General features: G+C 39.9%; 1 protein-coding gene across 2 annotated transcripts in view; it reads right to left on the bottom strand.

The window, feature by feature from the left end:
- The window catches only part of EYA2 (EYA transcriptional coactivator and phosphatase 2), a 259,292-nt gene that overhangs the window by 79,823 nt on the left and 159,989 nt on the right, over positions 1 to 19,480 (bottom strand). For both annotated transcript variants that reach the window (XM_036827587.1, XM_036827586.1), the window contains exons 6-8: positions 15,150 to 15,217; positions 13,501 to 13,678; positions 106 to 248 (exon numbers count right to left, since the gene is read on the bottom strand). In XM_036827587.1, coding sequence (XP_036683482.1) covers positions 106 to 248; positions 13,501 to 13,678; positions 15,150 to 15,217 — 389 coding nt within the window. The remainder of the gene's footprint in view (positions 1 to 105; positions 249 to 13,500; positions 13,679 to 15,149; positions 15,218 to 19,480) is intronic.

A 19,480-nucleotide genomic window follows, 5' to 3' on the forward strand; every position in this document is an offset into this window, starting at 1 on the left:
CACACAGGGCCATTCTCCCCCAGACAGAACTCTGCCCCCCCGCTTCCTGTTCCGGCCACCTGTGGAGATGACATTCACCAAGTCAGGCAGAAGCCTCTGAGTTACCTCAATCTCACTGTCCCCTGCTGGGGAGGGGTCACTGCTCCGCTTCGACCGGCCTCGGAGCTTCCCGTCGGAGGCCCGGTGCGGCCTGTCTGTGTCTCCCTCTTTTGCTGGCGTGGAAGGTCCATTGTGCGTGTTATGTTCACCTGGCGTAGGAGAGGGAAGGGCAGACATATCAGAGGCTTGGCTGAGTGTGTCCTCCCACGAACTATTACACCAGAACCATCTAACTCCAAAGTGGGAGGTCCCCAAGGCAGCAGAGAAGGCAAAGATCACATAGAATCAAAATTACTCTTGAAAGTGCCTTAAACCGCCTATTCATAATCATTCATACATCCAGCAAAGATTTACTGAGTAGGTATGGTTCCAGGCACTGGTTCCATAGCACCTAAATTCTAGAGAGAGGAGAGACACATTAGACAGACAAGTAAATATATAATATGCCAGGTGGGGACATGTGTTATAGAGAATTGACAAATCGGATAAGAGTCCAGGAGTGCTGGGAGGTTACTAATTTTTTTTTTTTTTTACATCTTTATTGGAGTATAATTGCTTTACAATGTTGTGTTAGTTTCTGCTGTACAATAAAGTGATTCAGCTACATGTATACCTATATCCCCATATCCCCTCCCTCTTGCGCCTCCCTCCCACCCTCCCTATTCCACCCCTCTAGGTGGTCACAAAGCACCGAGCTGATCTCCCTGTGCCATGCATAGGGGAGGCCTCATGGATAAGGGGACAGCTGAGCAGGGATCTGAGAGAAGTGAGGGCGGGGGCAGCTGGGGAGCTACAATTCCAGTGAACGGAGTTTTGTGTTTACAACTGTCTATATATCCTAAAGCCTGAGAATCCCTAGACCAACAGAAGGAAGAAAATAACATATATATATACATATATATGTAGCTGGGCATCAAACTCTTCTACCTTTAAGAGATCCCTCCCTTGGGGTGAATGGGGCGTGTGTGGGGAGAATTCTCTAGGTTCCTACCCCTAGGTGGCTTGCTCCACTTTCTCTACTAAAAGCAAGTCATTTAAGCTTTACTTGTTAAGAAATTTGTCAATTTGAGATTATATAGGCGAAAGCGTCCAGCACAGGGCTGGCAATTAGGAGATGTCAGTAAATGATTTAAATTGTGTTCTGGCTTGACTAGACCTACATACACATGAGGATCAGTGAGAAGGTGCACGGCCGAGGGTGGGTGTTCTCATCGAGGCTTCTCATCGAGGTGGTGTTTCCGGACATTGTGTACTGAGAGGCTACCGGGGTCCTGCCCTTGGGCAACTGTCTAATAATCCTGAATGAACAAGTGGGCAGCACTTGTTCCCAGCACTCAGGTCCCAAAGCCAGCATCCAAGTTGTGTTGTTTTTTAAGCACAGAAGTTTTAAATACATCTTATTAGACTTTATTATCTTTTTTTAACTAACAAGGGAACTGAGGCTTAGTGAGATGACATAATCCTGTTGTTACCCTGCAAATTAGTGGTAGAGTCAGAAGTCAAATTTGGGCCTGCCCTTGTCACTAGAGTGACAGAACTGTAAACCAGCATGGAACCTTAGAGGACATTCCATCCCATTCTCATCTTACAGCTGCTCGTTTTAGCTCCCAAATGTACCCTGTGGACTCCATCTCTCCTTCCATAATTGCCAGTTCTTGGATCATCGGGGGGAAAATGCTTTTGTATAAAAATGCTTGGCAATGGACTAATTTTTTTCCTACCCTGGAAGGAATATTTCCCTCCAAAACCCAAGGGACTGAATTTTTTTTGTTTAATATTTATAAAACTTCTTAGCAGACTAAGGACATAATAAGAAAAGATGTGATTTTGAGTTGTCAGAACTGTTGGGCTGTCTCCAACTCCCCCAAATTTTTAGGATACAGCCTTAGAGATTCCCAAACATCAAACTAGCAAAGACTTTCTTTTGGAGGATGAGGAACAGGCACTAAATAAATTCACAGATGCTTAAGAGTCATAAATAAAGTTTATCCTGATTCACTAGGTAGTTCTAAGGCTAGGGAGGCTTAGAAAACACTTGTTGGCCCCATTAAAATCCAGGCAAATATTAAAAAGAGGAGGAAACACCAGCTACCTACAAAATGTCCCAATAAGGTGTTATGTAGAGTCAATTTATTAGGGGTGCCAAAAAAAGCAGCCCTTTCTGACCATATACATTCTTGAGAATGAAGGGTCAAAATTCAAGGTCAAAGTCAGAGGTACACATTCTAGAGCAATTTATAGGAATCTTTCTTGGAGTCATTTCCCTTTTTTTATTTCTCCCTTTTTAATGTTTTTACTTCTTTATTTTAACAACTGTATTGAGGTATAATTGACATACAATAAACCACACATACTTAGAGCACACAGTTTGGTAAGTTTTGACATATGGTCACATCTATGAAACCATCACCACAATCAAGATAATGAACAAATCCAGCACCCAAGAGTTTCCTTGTAATTCCTTTATAGTCTCTTCCTCCTGCTACCCCAGGCAACCATGGATTTGCTTTCTTTCACTATAAATTAGTTTATATTTTTTAGAGTTTTAAACAAATGGCATCACTCGGTATGCGTGTACACACACGCGCGCGCACACACACACACACACTTGTCTGGCTTCTTTCAGCCAGCATAACTGTTCTGAGATTCAATCCATGTTGTCATGTATATCAATAGTTCATTCCTTTGTGTTGCTGAGTACTATTCTACTGTGTGGATGTATCACCATTTGTTCACCTGTTCACCTGGGGATGGACATTTGGGTTGATTCTAGTTTTTGGCTGGACTAAATAAAGCTTTTATGAACAGTCACTCATCAGTCTTTGTACAGACATAAGCTTTCTTCTTATGAGAGAGCATGATTACTAGGATATATGGTAGGTCTATGTTTGACCTTTTTTTAAAAAAAATATTTATTTGGTTGCATCAGGTCTTAGTTGAGGCAGGTGGGCTCCTTAGTTGTGGCTCATGGGCTCCTTAGTTTTGGCTCTCCGGCTCCTTAGTTGTGGCATGCGAACTCTTAGTTGTGGCATGCATGTGGGATCTAGTTCCCGGACCCGGGATCAAATCCGGGCCTCCTGCATTGGGAGCGCAGAGTCTTATCCACTGCACCACCAGGGAAGTCCCTACACTTGACTTTTTAAGAAACTGCTAAATTGTTTACCAAAGTGGTTGTACCATTTCACATTCCCACCAGCAGGGTTAAGGGAGTTGTAGTTGCTCTGCAACCTTGCCAGCCTTTGGTATGGTCAGTCTTTATAATTACAGCCTTTCTAGGGGGTATGTAGTAGTATCTCACTGAGGATTTAATTTGCATTTCTCTAATGACTAATACTCAGCATCTTAATCATGTGCTTTTTTTTTGCCATGCCTATATCTTCTTTGGTGAAATGCCTATTCAAGTACTTTGCCCATTTCTTTATTGGGTTACTTGTTTTCTTATTACTGGTTTTGAGAGTTTTAAAAAATATATTCTGGATGGTTAATTTTATGTCAACTTGACTGGGCCAAGGGAGGCCCAGATAGCTAGGAAAACATTATTTCTGGGTGTGTCTGTGAGGGGTATCTCCAGAAGAGATTAGCATTTGAATCAGTAGGCTGAGTAGAGAAGATCTGCCCTAATCAACGTGGGTGGGCATCATCCAATCCATTGAGGGCCCAAATAAAACAAAAAGGCATAGGAAGGGCAAATTCTCTCTCTTCTTGAGCTGGGACATTCATCTCCTGCCCTCAGACATTGGAACTCCTGGTTCTTGGGCCTTCTGACTCAGACCGAATTATAATATTGGCTTTTCTGGTTCTCCAGCTTGTGCAAGGCAGATTGTGGGACTTCTTGGCCTCCATAACCACATGAGTCAATTCTTATAATAAATCTCTATCTATATCATCTATATCTATCTGTCTATATCTACATCTATATCCTACTGCTTCTATTTCCCTGGAGACCTCTAACTAATACAACTTACTTTATCATATATATGTTTTGCAATTATATTCTTCTGGACCATGACTTGTCTTTTCATTCTCCTAACAGTGTCTTTTGAAGAGCAAAAGTTTTAAATTTTCATGAAGTCCAATTTATATCAAATATTTTTTCCTTTTGGATCATGCTTTTAGTGTTATATATGAGAATCCTTTGCTTAACCCAAAAGCACAAAGATTTTCTCCTGTTTTCTTATATAAGTTTTATATTTAGGTCTATGCTCTATTTTGTGTTAATTTTTGTATGTCATGTGAGGTATGTACTGAAGTACAGTTTTTTCTGGATATAGATATCCAGTCGTTTTAGCATCTTTTGTTGAGAAGACTATCCTTTATTGCTTTTGAATCTTTGTCAAAAACGTTCATATACATGTGGTTTATTTCTGCACTCTCTATGCTGGTCCACTGATCTACTGATCTACTGGTCTAGTCTATGTTTATGTCAATACCATACTGTCTTGATTACTGCGGCTTTGTAGTAAGTCTTAAAGTCAGGTAGTGTTAGTATTCTAATTTTGTTCTTCTATATCAGAGCTGTTAAGGCTATTCTAGGTCCTTTGTACTTCCATATGAAGTTCAGGATCAACTTGGCAGTTTCTACAAAAAAAAAAAAAAGCCTGGGATGTTGACAGAGGTTGTGTTTGATCAATGACCTGTGAATGAGATATATCTCTTCATTAATTAAAGTCTTCTTTAACCTCTCCCAGTAGTGTTTTGTAGTTTGAAGGGTACAAGTATTGCACATCTTTTGTCACATTTATCCTTAAATATTTCATATTTTTTGATGCTACTGTAAATGGCATTTAAAAACATTCTATTTCTTGGGCTTCCCTGGTGGCGCAGTGGTTGAGAATCTGCCTGCCAATGCAGGGGACACGGGTTCGAGCCCTGGTCTGGGAAGATCCCACATGCTGCGGAGCAACTGGGCCTGTGAGCCACAACTACTGAGCCTGCGCATCTGGAGCTTGTGCTCTGCAACAAGAGAGGCCGCGATAGTGAGAGGCCCGCGCACCGCGATGAAGAGTGGCTCCTGCTTGCCACAACTAGAGAAAGCTCTCGCACAGAAACGAAGACCCAACACAGCCAAAAATAAATATAAATAAATAAATAAATAAATAAAAATTTAAAAAAATATTCTATTTCCTACTGCTTGTTGTTAGCATAAAGAAATACACTTGGTTTTTATAGTACCCTGCAACATTGCTAAACTCACTTTTTAGTTCTAGCAGCTTTCTGTAGATGCTATCTGATTTTCTCCATAGGTGATCATGTCATTTTACTTCTTTTTACTTCATAAAGTTTTGATTTTTCTTCTCCAGTATAGATGCCTTTCATTTATTTTTCTTCCCTTATTGCACTGCCTAAAACCTCTAGTATAATGCTGAATAGAACTGGTAAGAGTGGACATCCTTGTCTTGTTTCTGGTCCTAGGGGGGGTACCTGTAGGTTTTTTGTAGCTGTCCTATTTTAGTCAGTTTGGGCTGCTATAAAAAAAATACCATAGACTGGGTTGCTTAAACAATAGAGATTTTTTCTCACAGTTCTGGAGGCTGGGAAGTTCAAGATCAAGGCTCTAGCCAGTTTGGTTCCTGGTGAGAGTCCTCTTCTTGTTTTCAGATGGATGTCTTTTTGCTGTATCCACACATGGTGGGGAGAGAGAGAGATATCATCTCTCTTGTACCTCTTCTTATTAGGGCACTAATCCCACTTTGACGACTCCACCCTTATGACCTAATTACTTCCCAAAGACCCCCACCTCCAAATACCATTACACTTGGGATTAGGTCTTCAACACATAAATTGTGGGGAGAGGGATATAAACATTCAGTCCACTGCATGCCTTTTTCTGATAAAGGAAGTTCCTTTCTACCCCTAATTTGGAATTTTTATCAGAAACAAATGATAGATTCTGTCAAATGTTTTTCTGTGCATCTGTTGAGATAATCTCTTTTTTTTCTTTCTAGTTACTTAATATGGTGAATTACATTAATTTTCAAATTTTAAACCAACTTTGCATCCTTAAGATAAACCCCACTTAGTCATGATATAGTATCCTTTAATATACAGTTGGGCTAATTTGCTGACATTGTGTCTAGAAATTTTGTATCTATGTTTATGAGAAATATTGGTCTGTTGTTTTCTTTCAATGTCTTTGCCTAGTTTTGGCATCAGGGTAATGCGTTCCTCATAGAATGAGTTTGGAAGTATCCCTTCCTTTTCAATTTTCCTGAAGAATTAATGTAGAACTGATATTTCTTACTTAAATGTTTGGTAGAATTAATCAGTGAAGACATTTAGGCCTGGCAATTTCTTTGTGGGAACATTTTTAACAAAAAAAATCTCAGTTTATTTAGTAGATATAGGCCTATTTCTTTGAAAAAGCTTCAGAAGTTTTTGTCCCACAAGGAATTTCTTCATTTCATCTAAGTTGTTGACTATTGCATTGTTAGCCTTTTAATATCTGTAGGGTCTGTAGTGATGTTACCTCTCATTTTACTGGTAATTTATATCTTCTCTTTTTTCCCCATATCAGCTTGTGTAGAGTATTATCAATTTTATTGGTCTTCTCAAAGAACCAAGTTTGGGTTTCAGTGATTTTCTCTATTGTTTTTCTGTTTTCAGATTTCATGGATTTCCATTCTGATCTTTGTTATTTCCTGTCCTCTACTTACTCTGGGTGTAGTTTGCCTTTCTTTTTCTAGTTTCTTAAGGTGGAAGATAAGGTGTTTGGCTTAAAACCCTTCTTCTTTTCTAATATAGGGATTTAGTGCCACAAATTTCCCTTTAAGTACTGTGTTAGTGACATTCCATAAATTCTGATACGCTGTGTTTTCATTTTCATTAGGTTCAAAATACTTTTAAATTTACCTTTGATTTTTCTTTTGACTTGTGGTGTATTAGCCAGGGTTCTCCAGAGAAACAGAACATATGTGTATATATATATATATTCATATATATGGAGACTTATTATAGGAATTGACTCATGCAGTTACAGAGGCCAAAAAGTCCCACAATTTGCCACTTGCAAGCTGGAGAACCAGGAAAACTGGTGGTATAATTCGGTCTGAGTCTAAAGACCTGAGAACCAGGGGAGCCAATGGTGTAACTCCCAGTCTGAGCCTGAAGGCCTGAGATCCAGGGGTGGGGGATAAAAAAGGGGCCCCCACTGATGTAAGTCTTGGAGTCCAAAGGCTTAGAACTAGAAGCCCCAATGTCTCAGGAAAAGATGAATGTCACAGCTTAATAAAAGAGAGAGAGAGATCACTCTTCATCTGCCTTTTTGTTCTGTAAGATGAGCCCTCATTGGATTTAAATGATGCCTGCCCTCATTGGTGGGGGCCATCTCCTTTACTCAGTCTACTGATTCAAATACTAGTGTTTTCTGGAGACACTCTCATAGACACACCCAGAAATAATGTTTAACCAGCTGTCTGGGCATCCCATAGCCTGGACAGTTGACACATAAAATTAACCATCACACATGGGTTATTTAGAAGTGTGCTATTTTGTTTCTGAATATTTGAGAATTTTCCAAAAATCTTCTTGTTATTTATTTCTAATTTAATTCCACTGTTTTCAGAGAACATATTTTGTATGCCTTGAAAACTTTTAAAAGTAATGAGACTTCATGATTTATGGCCCAGAATATGTCTATTTTGGTAAATGTTTCATGTGCACGTGAAAAAAATGTGAATTTTGCTGTTAAGTGGAGTGGCCTGTTGTCTGTTACATCAAGTCTTTTCCCTCTAGTTTCCTCCCCAGAGAAAATGACTGTTAACAGTTTTTTTGCACCCTTCCAGAAATTTCCTATGCAAATATGGGTATTAAACTATACTTATATTTAAAAAAACTCCAGGATCATATTATGCACATAGTTCTGCCACTATCATAGTTTTTCACCTATCACAATAGCTCAAAGAGAGATCCATATTAGTGAAGATATAACTAGCTTACTTATTCTTTTTAACAGATGTATAGTGTGCCAATGGTGGATACACCATCATTTATTTCACCTGACTCCTATCAATGGATATTTAGGTTGTTTTCAGTCTTTTGCTATGGCAATGCTGCAAAAAATATTCTTTTTTTTTTTTAAACATCTTTATTGGAGTATAATTGCTTTACAATGGTGTGTTAGTTTCTGCTTTATAACAAAGTAAATCAGTTATACATATACATATGTTCCCATATCTCTTCCCTCTTGCATCTCCCTCCCTCCCACCCTCCCTATCCCACCCCTCTAGGTGGTCACAAAGCACCGAGCTTATCTCCCTGTGCTATGCGGCTGCTTCCCACTAGCTATCTATTTTACATTTGGTAGTGTATATATGTCCATGACACTCTCTCACCCTGTCACATCTCACCCCTCCCCCTCCCCATATCCTCAAGTCCATTCTCTAGTAGGTCTGTGTCTTTATTCCCATCTTGCCACTAGGTTCTTCATGACCTTTTTTTTTTTTTTTCCTTAGATTCCATATATATGTGTTAGCATACTGTACTTGTTTTTCTCTTTCTGACTTACTTCACTCTGTATGACAGACTCTAACTCCATCCACCTCACTACAAATACCTCCATTTCATTTCTTTTTACGGCTGAGTAATATTCCATTGTATATATGTGCCACATCTTCTTTATCCATTCATCCGATGATGGACACTTAGGTTGCTTCCATGTCCTGGCTATTGTAAATAGAGCTGCAATGAACATTTTGGTACATGACTCTTTTTGAATTATGGTTTTCTGAGGGTATATGCCCAGTAGTGGGATTGCTGGGTCATATGGTAGTTCTATTTTTAGTTTTTTAAGGAACTTCCATACTGTTCTCCATAGCAGCTGTATCAATTTACATTCCCACCAACAGTGCAAGAGTGTTCCCTTTTCTCCACACCCTCTCCAGCATTTACTGTTTATAGATTTTTTGATGATGGCCATTCTGACCGGTGTGAGATGATATCTCATTGTAGTTTTGATTTGCATTTCTCTAATGATTAATGATGTTGAGCATTCTTTCATGTGTCTGTTGGCAATCTGTATATCTTCTTTGGAGAAATGTCTATTTAGGTCTTCTGCCCATTTTTGGATTGGGTTGTTTGTTTTTTTGTTATTGAGCTGCATGAGCTGCTTGTAAATCTTGGAGATTAATCCTTTGTCAGTTGCTTCATTTGCAAATATTTTCTCCCATTCTGAGGGTTGTCTTTTGGTCTTGTTTATGGTTTCCTTTGCTGTGCAAAAGCTTTTAAGTTTCATTAGGTCCCATTTGTTTATTTGTGTTTTTATTTCCATTTCTCTAGGAGCTGGGTCAAAAAGGATCTTGTTGTGATTTATGTCATAGAGTGTTCTGCCTATGTTTTCCTCTAAGAGTTTGATAGTGTCTGGCCTTACACTTAGGTCTTTAATCCATTTTGAGTTTATTTTTGTGTATGGTGTCAGGGAGTGTTCTAATTTCATACTTTTACATGTACCTGTCCAATTTTCCCAGCACCACTTATTGAAGAGGCTGTCTTTTCTTCACTGTATATGCTTGCCTCCTTTATCAAAGATAAGGTGACCATATGTGCGTGGGTTTATCTCTGGGCTTTCTATCCTGTTCCATTGATCTATATTTCTGTTTTTGTGCCAGTATCAAACTGTCTTGATTACTGTAGCTTTGTAATATAGTCTGAAGTCAGGGAGCCTGATTCCTCCAGCTCCATTTTTCGTTCTCAAGATTGCTTTGGCTATTCGGGGTCTTTTGTGCTTCCATACAAATTGTGAAATTTTCTGTTCTAGTTCTGTGAAAAATGCCAGTGGTAGTTTGAAAGGGATTGCATTGAATCTGTAGATTGCTTTGGGTAGTAGAGTCATTTTCACAATGTTGATTCTTCCAATCCAAGAACATGGTATATCTCTCCATCTATTTGTATCATCTTTAATTTCTTTCATCAGTGTCCTATAATTTTCTGCAAACAGGTCTTTTGTCTCCTTAGGTAGGTGTATTCCTAGATATTTTATTCTTTTTGTTGCAATGGTAAATGGGAGAGTTTTCTTAATTTCACTTTCAGATTTTTCATCATTAGTATATAGGAATGCAAGAGATTTCTGTGCATTAATTTTGTATCCTGCTACTTTACCAAATTCATTGATTAGCTCTAGTAGTTTTCTGGTAGCATCTTTAGGATTCTCTATGTATAGTATTATGTCATCTGCAAACAGTGACAGCTTTACTTCTTCTTTTCCGATTTGGATTCCTTTTATTTCTTTGTCTTCTCTGACTGCCGTGGCTAACACTTCCAAAACTATGTTGAATAATAGTGGTGAGAGTGGGCAACCTTGTCTTGTTCCTGATCTTAGTGGAAATGGTTTCAGTTTTTCACCATTGAGGACAATGTTGGCTATGGGTTTGTCATATATGGCCTTTATTATGTTGAGGAAAGTTCCCTCTATGCCTACTTTCTGCAGGGCTTTTATCATAAATGGGTGTTGAATTTTGTCGAAAGCTTTCTCTGAATCTATTGAGATGATCATATGGTTTTTCTCCTTCAATTTGTTAATATGATGTATCACATTGATTGATTTGCGTATATTGAAGAATCCTTGCATTCCTGGAATAAACCCCACTTGATCATGGTGTATGATCCTTTTAATGTGCTGTTGGATTCTGTTTGCTAGTATTTTGTTGAGGATTTTTGCATCTATGTTCATCAGTGATATTGGCCTGTAGTTTTCTTTCTTTGTGACATCTTTGTCTGGTTTTGGTATCAGGGTGATGGTGGCCTCATAGAATGAGTTGGGGAGTGTTCCTCCCTCTGCAATATTTTGGAAGAGTTTGAGAGGGATAGGTGTTAGCTCTTCTCTAAATGTTTGATAGAATTCGCCTGTGAAGCCATCTGGTCCTGGGCTTTTGTTTGTTGGAAGATTTTTAATCACAGTTTCAATTTCAGTGCTTGTGATTGGTCATATTTTCTATTTCTTCCTGGTTCAGTCTCGGCAGGTTGTGCATTTTTAAGAATCTGTCCATTTCTTCCAGGTTGTCCATTTTATTGGCATAGAGTTGCTTGCAGTAATCTCTCATGATCGTTTGTATTTCTGCAGTGTCAGTGGTTACTTCTCCTTTTTCATTTCTAATTCTATTGATTTGAGTCTTCTCCCTTTTTCTCTTGATGAGTCTGGCTAATGGTTTATCAATTTTGTTTATCTTCTCAAAGAACCAGCTTTTAGTTTCATTGATCTTTGCTATTGTTTCCTTCATTTCTTTTTCATTTATTTCTGATCTGATCTTTATGATTTCTTTCCTTCTGCTAGCTTTGGGGCTTTTTTGTTCTTCTTTCTCTAATTGCTTTAGGTGCAAGGTTAGGTTGTTTATTCGAGATGTTTCCTGTTTCTTGATGTAGGCTTGTATTGCTATAAACTTCCCTCTTAGAACTGCTTTTGCTGCATCAAAATATTCTTTTAATTTAAGTCTTTGTACCTATGTGGGAATTTATCTTTAGGATAAGTTTCTAGAAGTAGAATAACTGGGTTAAAGAGTACATGCATTTTCAATTTTGTTAGATGTTGCCAAATTGCATGAAAGTACCTTGCAAGTTTCTTCTTGAGAGATTAAAAAAAACTCCTCCTTCTATTGACTGAGGGAGAAGATCTAAGAAATTTAAAATATACTACAACTTCTTTTTAGATAATTTGTAACATACTTAAAAGCTTAAGAAGAAAAAAGTCCTCAAGCAACCACTACTGATTTGTCTTTTCTCTTGAGTAACGTCAGATGTTCAGATTTTGCCCTCTCCATCAGCGAACTGCCCTGCAATCATCTGCAAATTGTTGGGGCTTAATGTAACTGTTAATGCATGTCGATGCAGATGGTGCTGTGGCAGGGCTGGGGGCCAGGGAGGAGAAGAGCATTAGGATACCATATCCGGGCAACGCAAAGAGTGAGCATGATCTGTCGGTAATATATAAACCTCTTGAGCCTCTGGAATTTGGAACCAACCACTCAAGCAGATCCTGGATAATTTCAAAAGTGGAGTTTTTATGGGAAATTTTAAGAGAGTGCATAAGCGTGTGCGTGTGTGCGTGGGCAAACGAGTATGCTTAAATGCCGTTCCTTTATAACGGACACTGGGGAGAAGAGGCAAGAGACCTCGGTTATAGCTGACAATTATTTATGTCATTAGATTTTATGTGAGCTTGTTAGACACACAGTAAAAACCATCTCAACCACTTATTGTTGAACCTTAGACCAGGGGATACATGAAGAACAGGGGGAAACAATAAAGAAAAATTTCAAAGACACAATGAGCCTTTATGTTCACTCCTGATGGGGAACAAAAGCGACCTTCCCACATAACCCAAATTCTTGGGAAGTAAAGTCTTTGGAATCCAGTTCACCATCAAATTATAGATTGATAGTAGCATCTATTGGAAGATTTCCTGCTTATATTTCATTTCTGAAACCAGTGTGGAGAGGCCACATTATGAAAAGCAGGATGGGCAAAGATAATTCAGGATTATGACAAAGAAAAGTTTGTTACACTTCATACTCTTCCAAGGAAGCAATTTGGAAATTGGAATGTGGGTATTAGGCATTTATTCCATACTCTGGGATGAGGTCACAATGACCAAAATCAATGCTCAAACCCTAAACGTCCTTCAAAGTTGACTTAAAAATGCTTGGCCACATTGTCTCCATTTGTCACCAAACCAATGTTATCTAACTCACCCCAACTGATGGAAAATACAAGGGCTAAAAGCAACAGCTGCACCAAGAACTTCAGGAACCAAGAGGTGAGTCCTCACTATTGTTCTTTCTCTAGCCATCAACCAATAAATATTTATTGAATGAACGTTCACAAACCATCATGCTCGTTCAGCTTCTACAAAGCCCCAGAAACAGGAAGTTTCAGGAAAGAAGAAAAAAGAATAAAATGCAATGATATCTACTATCATTGGATGTTCTAATTTATGGCTGTCATGTTATTTAGTGGTGACGAGCCTAAATCACCTCATAAAAGAGAAGACATGTGCATAGCAGATTTACGGAACGAATGAATGAATCCGTAGGCTGGCGAGTTAGTTGCACAGTGATGTACATCACCAAAGGGCCTGGATGTGGAGTCATGTGTACCCTGTCTAAACGGGCCAGACATTACTCAGCTCCAGCCAAGCACTGTCACTTGATAATGTGGACCTAGGGTGACCAGATCGTCTTTCAAGAGAAGGCAGACATTGGAATTTTTAGGTAAAAATCTGTAACTTTTAAACATGGGTGCAATTAAACACACACACACACACACACACACACACACAGAAAGAAAAGCCAACAAAAGATGAAGTTAGCTCTTGGGTGACCGGTTCATTACAACTGGGACCTATGTCCAGTCCATCCTTCATATAAGAGCTCAGACCACAGCCAGGAATGACCACACGACAGTGACTGTACTTACCGCCAAGCGACTCAGAACTCTGGCTGGGGACGTTGTGAGGTTCCTCCTGCAGGACGTAGGTGGACGTGGAGAGGGGAGAGGAGCAGATGCTGCCGGCCGGGACGTAAGGAGGGCTGTAGGACGAGCTGTAATACTGGGAGTACTGGCTCTGTGGGAAGCCGGGGTAGGAAGGATAGTCCTGGAGAGGGAAACCCACAAGGAAGGCTGTCAGGCTGATGTGGGTAAGGGGCCTCCCAGGCTGGGTCTGTTGTGTCTGTCCCTGTCTCCCCACTATTACAATAAAAGCTCTATGAGGGCTTTTATAAAAATAAAAGCTCTAGGGGCTTTCCCTAGAAGCAGACCTCCAAGATAAGGATTCAAGTGCAAGTAGCGGATTTGGGGCATGAAGGAGAGACCAGTTGGGGAGTGGGGAAGTGAGCCAGCACAGGGGAGAAGGGAAGGCAGCCAGCACAGGGGCTTCTCCAGTGGGAACTGGAGCTGAATTCTACCAGGGAGATGCTGGGGTGGTAGAAAACACATCTCAGAAAGATCTCTCCCAAGGGGCAAGGGAGCTGTGGTATTTATATACCAAGTCCAGCCAGTCTTTGCTTGAGAGCTGCTCCCAGGGAACAATTAATTCCCTGGCACTTCCTGCCTGCTGTATACATTGGTTCCAGAAAACACCCTTGGGCCCAGGGGTGCAGAGCCTGGCAGCTAGAGGTCAACAGGTGCACCCTGAGGGACATGCACGTGGCCCTGACAGTGTCCGTCTTGGTCACGGCTGTGCTGGGCACATAGGGCACTCAGTAAATACTGGAAAAATTAGTGAACAAATGAATGAGTAATAAAGACCACATACACATAGCCCAAAGACTAGGTGACATTTTAGGTTCACGGTGGGGGAGGGGGCGTTGTGCAAACACAGTAGCGCCTACACAGCATTAGGGATCCAGAATCTCCTATGAGGGAGTCCTGGAGATGAAATCGAAGAACGCCAATCTTCTTTATCAAGCTTTGCTTAAACCGACCAGATCGTCCAACTCCCCGACAACAGTCATTGTTTCAAATGTTCGGCCCCACCACAAAGCAGTGCTTCTCAACCCTGCAAGGAGCTCACGGAAGGTTCTTACAGGAAAGGTGCACGAATAGTGCCCAGAGTTCCCGTCCACCTTTAGCGGGTTAATTCTTAATTCACGCTCTAAGTGAAACCAAGAGACTCAGACTATTAGCCAGCATCCATCCATCTTCACAGTGTTGACTAAATTCAATCTAACAAGCATTTATAAAGCTCCCACTCTGTGTCGGGCACTCGACACTGGGATGCAGAGGCGAAGAAGATATAATTTCACCCTGGAGAAGCTTGGGGTCTGGTGAAAGACCACAGGTTATTGCATCCATCCATCCCAGATTCAACAGCCAATGGGTGTCTTAGACTCAGATCAAGATGGAACATATAACGCAGCCCATGTCATCTTGGAAATCTGCCAGCAATTCCAATTTCTCTGCCTCTACACTGTATCTTTCCAATGGCTGTTGGTACGGTCTGGCCCCTGTGTTCTCCAAAACCAGGGAATCAGAGACACGGTTTCTGGTAGGGCTCATAGGTACAAGGGGGCTCTCTGCGTGCCTGGATTTAAGGGGACTATTTAAGGGTGGGGAGCTCTGCCTACCTGGTGCACAGTTCCAAAGCCAGCTGCATTGGTCAGTCCATTTGCTCCTTGATAGATCCCTGCTGTGCCTGCAGGAAGGAGGGACAGGTGAGGTTTTTTACAGTCAGAGAGGGACACGGAGGAGAAAGACGCAGCAGAGAGGTGGGGTCTTTGAGGTCCTCCGACAGGTTGGGATGGAACCTGTGACTCTGGCAACCTCTCTCAACCTCAGTGCTCTCAACGAATTAATGAATAACGTGAATAATATTTTAATTAATAATAAATTAATAATATTAATGAATAAAATATAAATAACACTTTCAAAGGATTCTGGTGAGAAATAAATGAGAGTGCACACAACACAGTTTCTGGTACTCGATAGTTATGTTTTAAAAATTATTTATTTAAAAAAATTGTAAATGTACATAACATGAAATTTACCCTTTTAACCATTTTTAAAAACTTTAAAAAATTGAAGTATAGTTAATTTACAATGTTGTGTTAGTTTTAGGTGTACAGCAAAATGATTCAGTTATACATATATGTATCTATTCCTTTTCAGATTATTTTCCATTATAGGTTATTACAAGATGTTGAATATAGTTCCCTGTGCTATACAGTAGGACGTTGTTGTTTGTCTATTTTATATCATTTAAACCACTTTTAAGTGTACAGTTCAGTGGCATTAAGTACATTCACAATGTTGTGCAACCGTCACCACCATCCATCTCTAGAACCTTTTTCCATCTGGCAAAACTAGAACCATGTGCCCATTAAACAGTAAGTCCCATTTTACCCCCTCCCCTCAGCCCCTAGCAACCACCATTCTACTTTCTGTCTCTATGAATCTGGCTACCCTAGGGAACTCATATAAGTGGAGTCATACAGTATTTATCCTTTTGTGACTGGCTTATTTTACTTAGTATAATGTCTTTAAGGTTCATCCATGTTACAGCATGTGTCTGTCAGCATTTCCTTCCTTTTTAAGACTGAATAATATTTCATAGTGTATATATATCCCATTTTTGTTTATCCATTCATCTGCTGATGGCCATTGGTTTGCTTTTACCTTTTTGCTGTTGTGAATAATGTTGCTATGAACACAAGTATACAAATGTCTCTTTGAGACCCTGCTTTCAATTCTTTTGGGTATATACGCAGAAGTAGAATTGCTGGGTCATTTGGCAATTCTATTTTTAACTTTTTGAGGACCCGCCATACTGTTTTTCCACAGTGGTTGCATCATTTTACATTCCCACCAACAGTGAGCAAGGGTTCCAATTTCTCCACATCCTTGCCAACACTTATTTTCTGTTTTTTTTTTATTTTATTTTATTTTATTTTTTATTTTTTTTTTAAATTTATTTATTTATTTTTGGCTGCGTTGGATCTTCGTTGCTGCATGCAGGGTTTCTCTAGTTGTGGAGAGCAGGGGCTACTCTTCATTGCGTTGATCAGACTTCTCATTATGGTGGCTTCTCTTTTTGCAGAGCACAGGGTCTAGGCATGCAGTCTTCAGTAGTTGTGGCACGCTGACTCAGTAGATGTGGCTCAAGGGCTGTAGAGCACAGGCTCAGTAGTTGTGGCACACAGGCTTAGTTGCTCCACGGCATGTGGGATCTTCCCGGACCAGGGATTGAACCCATGTCCCCTGCATTAGCAGGCAGATTCTTACCCACTGTGCTACCAGGGAAGTCCCCTGTTTTTTTTTTTAATTGTAGCCATTCTAAAGAGTGTAAGGTGGTAATAATTATGTTTTGAATTAAATGAATGAGTGTAATGACTTCTCCTCTTTGAGCTTCAGTTGTCCCACCTGTAAAATGGGGATAAAAATGATACTACTACTACTACTACTACTACTACTACTACTACTACTACTACTACTAGAAAATGCTACTTAGTGAATGAATGAGTAAATGAATGAATGAGTGTGGTGTCATTGCAGGTAGGCTGGTCAGGGAAGACCTCTGAGATGACATTTGAGTTGAGCCAGGAATGATAAGAGGAAGCCAGTGATGGAAACATCCTGGGGGCAGAGTATTCACAGACACTGAGGTCAGAGACCCTGAGGTAGGGATTAGCTTGACAGGTTAAAGAAAGAGAAGAAGGGTCAATGGAGCAGGAGCCCAGAGAAAGAAGAGGGTGGTGACAGCAATAACAGCAGTGAACTCATGTGTGTCAGGGCTTCTCATGGGGAAAGCGAGCAGAGAAAAAAGTTAAGTAGCGTGCTCAAGGCAACAGAGATAGTGAGTGACAGCCGCTGGGGCTGGAACCCGGGCAGTCTGGCTCAAGTCCACATTTTCAACATGACTCTACACTGTCGTTGCTGCTTCTTTTTAGAACTGTTTTTTGGGATATAATACTATACAATTATATACTATATCATTTATATATGATACAATTCCTCCATTGTAAAAATGTCACTTTTTAAAGTAAACTTCCTTTTTAAAGTAAATCGCTATAACTGTGCAGCCGTCACCACGATGCAGTTTTAGAACATTTCCATCACCCCCAAAGTTCCCTCTGCCTGTCTGCAGTCAACCCCCACTCCCATCCCCAGCCTCAGGCAGCAGTTGATCTGTTGCTTATTCTAGAGTTTGCCTTTTCTAGATATTTCTTAGAAACAGGATCATTACAACATGTATTTGTGTCTGGCCTCTTTCCCTTAGCATCATGCTTTAGAAGTTCATCCATGTTGTAATATGCATTAGTGATTTATTCCTTTTTATTGCTGAATAGTATTCCATGCTATGGATGGACCACATCCCATTTCTGGCTATTATGGATAATGCTGCTATAATTATTTGCATACAAGTCCTGTGTGGATATATGTTTCCATTTCTCTCGGGAGAATCCCTAGGAGTAAGACTGTGGAGTCATGTGGTAAGAGTATATTTCACTTTTTAAGAAATGGCCAAACTGAAAAAAACCCCAAAAACACAAAAAAACAAAACCCCAAAAAACCCCAAACAAACAAAAACGGGAATTCCCTGGCTGTCCAGCGGTTAGGACTCTGCACTTTCACTGCTGAGGGCCCAGGTTCAATCCCCAGTCAGGGAAATAAGATCTTACAAGCTGCATGGCACAGCCAAAAAAACCAAAGAAATGGCCAAACTGTCTTCCAATGCATCAGTGCCATTTTACATTCCTACCAGCAATGTATGTTTTATATTCCCACCAGCAATGGAAGAGAGTTCCAGTTTTCCAGCACTTGGTATGTTCAGTCTTTGTGATTATAGCCATTCTAGTAGGTGTGCAGTGGTATCTCATTTTGGCTTTAAGTAGCGTTTCTCTAATGACTAACCATGTTGGGCATCTTTTCATGTGTTTATCAGTCATGCATCTTCTTTGATGAAGGTCCATTCAAATATTTTTCCCACTAAAAAAAAAGTTGGGCTTGTCCTCTTAATACTGAATTGTAAGAGTTCCTTATATGTTCTGGAAACAAGTTCTTTATCAGACATATGATTTACAAATATTATCTCCCAGTCTGTAGCTTGTCTTTTCATTTTCTTAATGGTGTCTGTTGAAAAGCAGAGCAAAAGTTTTAGTTACCAATTTTTTATCATGAATCTTGCTTTTGCTGCCTAACCCAAGGTCATAGAGATTCTTTATGTTTTCTTCTAGAAATTTTATAGTTTTGGGTCTTACATTTAGGTCTATGATACAATGTAAGTTAATTTTTGTGTACAGTGTGAGGTAAGGGTCTAAATTAATTTTTTTGCATATGACTATCCAGTTGTTCCAACACAACCGTAAAAATTTATCCTTTCCCTCACTGAATTACTTGAAACCTTTATCAAAAATTAATTGACAATATATAGAATGGATAAACAACAAGGCCCTACTGTATAGCACAGGGAACTATATTCAACATCCTGTGATAAACCATACGGAAAAGAATATGAAAAAGAATATGTATATATATAACTGAGTCACTTTGCTATACAGCAGAAATTAACACAACATTGTAAATCAACTATATTTCAATAAAATTAAAAAAAATTAATTGACAATAGATGTGAAAGTTTATTTCTGGACTCTCTATTCTTTTCCACTGAGATATCTATCCTATACTAATTCCATCCTGTCTTTTTTTTTTTTTTAAATAGATGTTTTTGTTTTTTAAAAAATTTATTTATTTATGTATTTATTTTTGGCTGCATTGGGTCTTCGTTTCTGTGCGAGGGCTTTCTGTAGTTGCAGCGAGCGGGGGCCACTCTTCATCGCGGTGCACGGGCCTCTCACTGTCGCGGCCTCTCTTGTTGCGGAGCACAGGCTCCAGACGCGCAGGCTCAGTAGTTGTGGCACACGGGCCCAGTTGCTCCGCGGCATGTGGGATCCTCCCAGAC

This window comes from Balaenoptera musculus, chromosome 15 (genome assembly GCF_009873245.2).
Source record: "Balaenoptera musculus isolate JJ_BM4_2016_0621 chromosome 15, mBalMus1.pri.v3, whole genome shotgun sequence".
Classification (NCBI taxonomy): domain Eukaryota; kingdom Metazoa; phylum Chordata; class Mammalia; order Artiodactyla; family Balaenopteridae; genus Balaenoptera; species Balaenoptera musculus.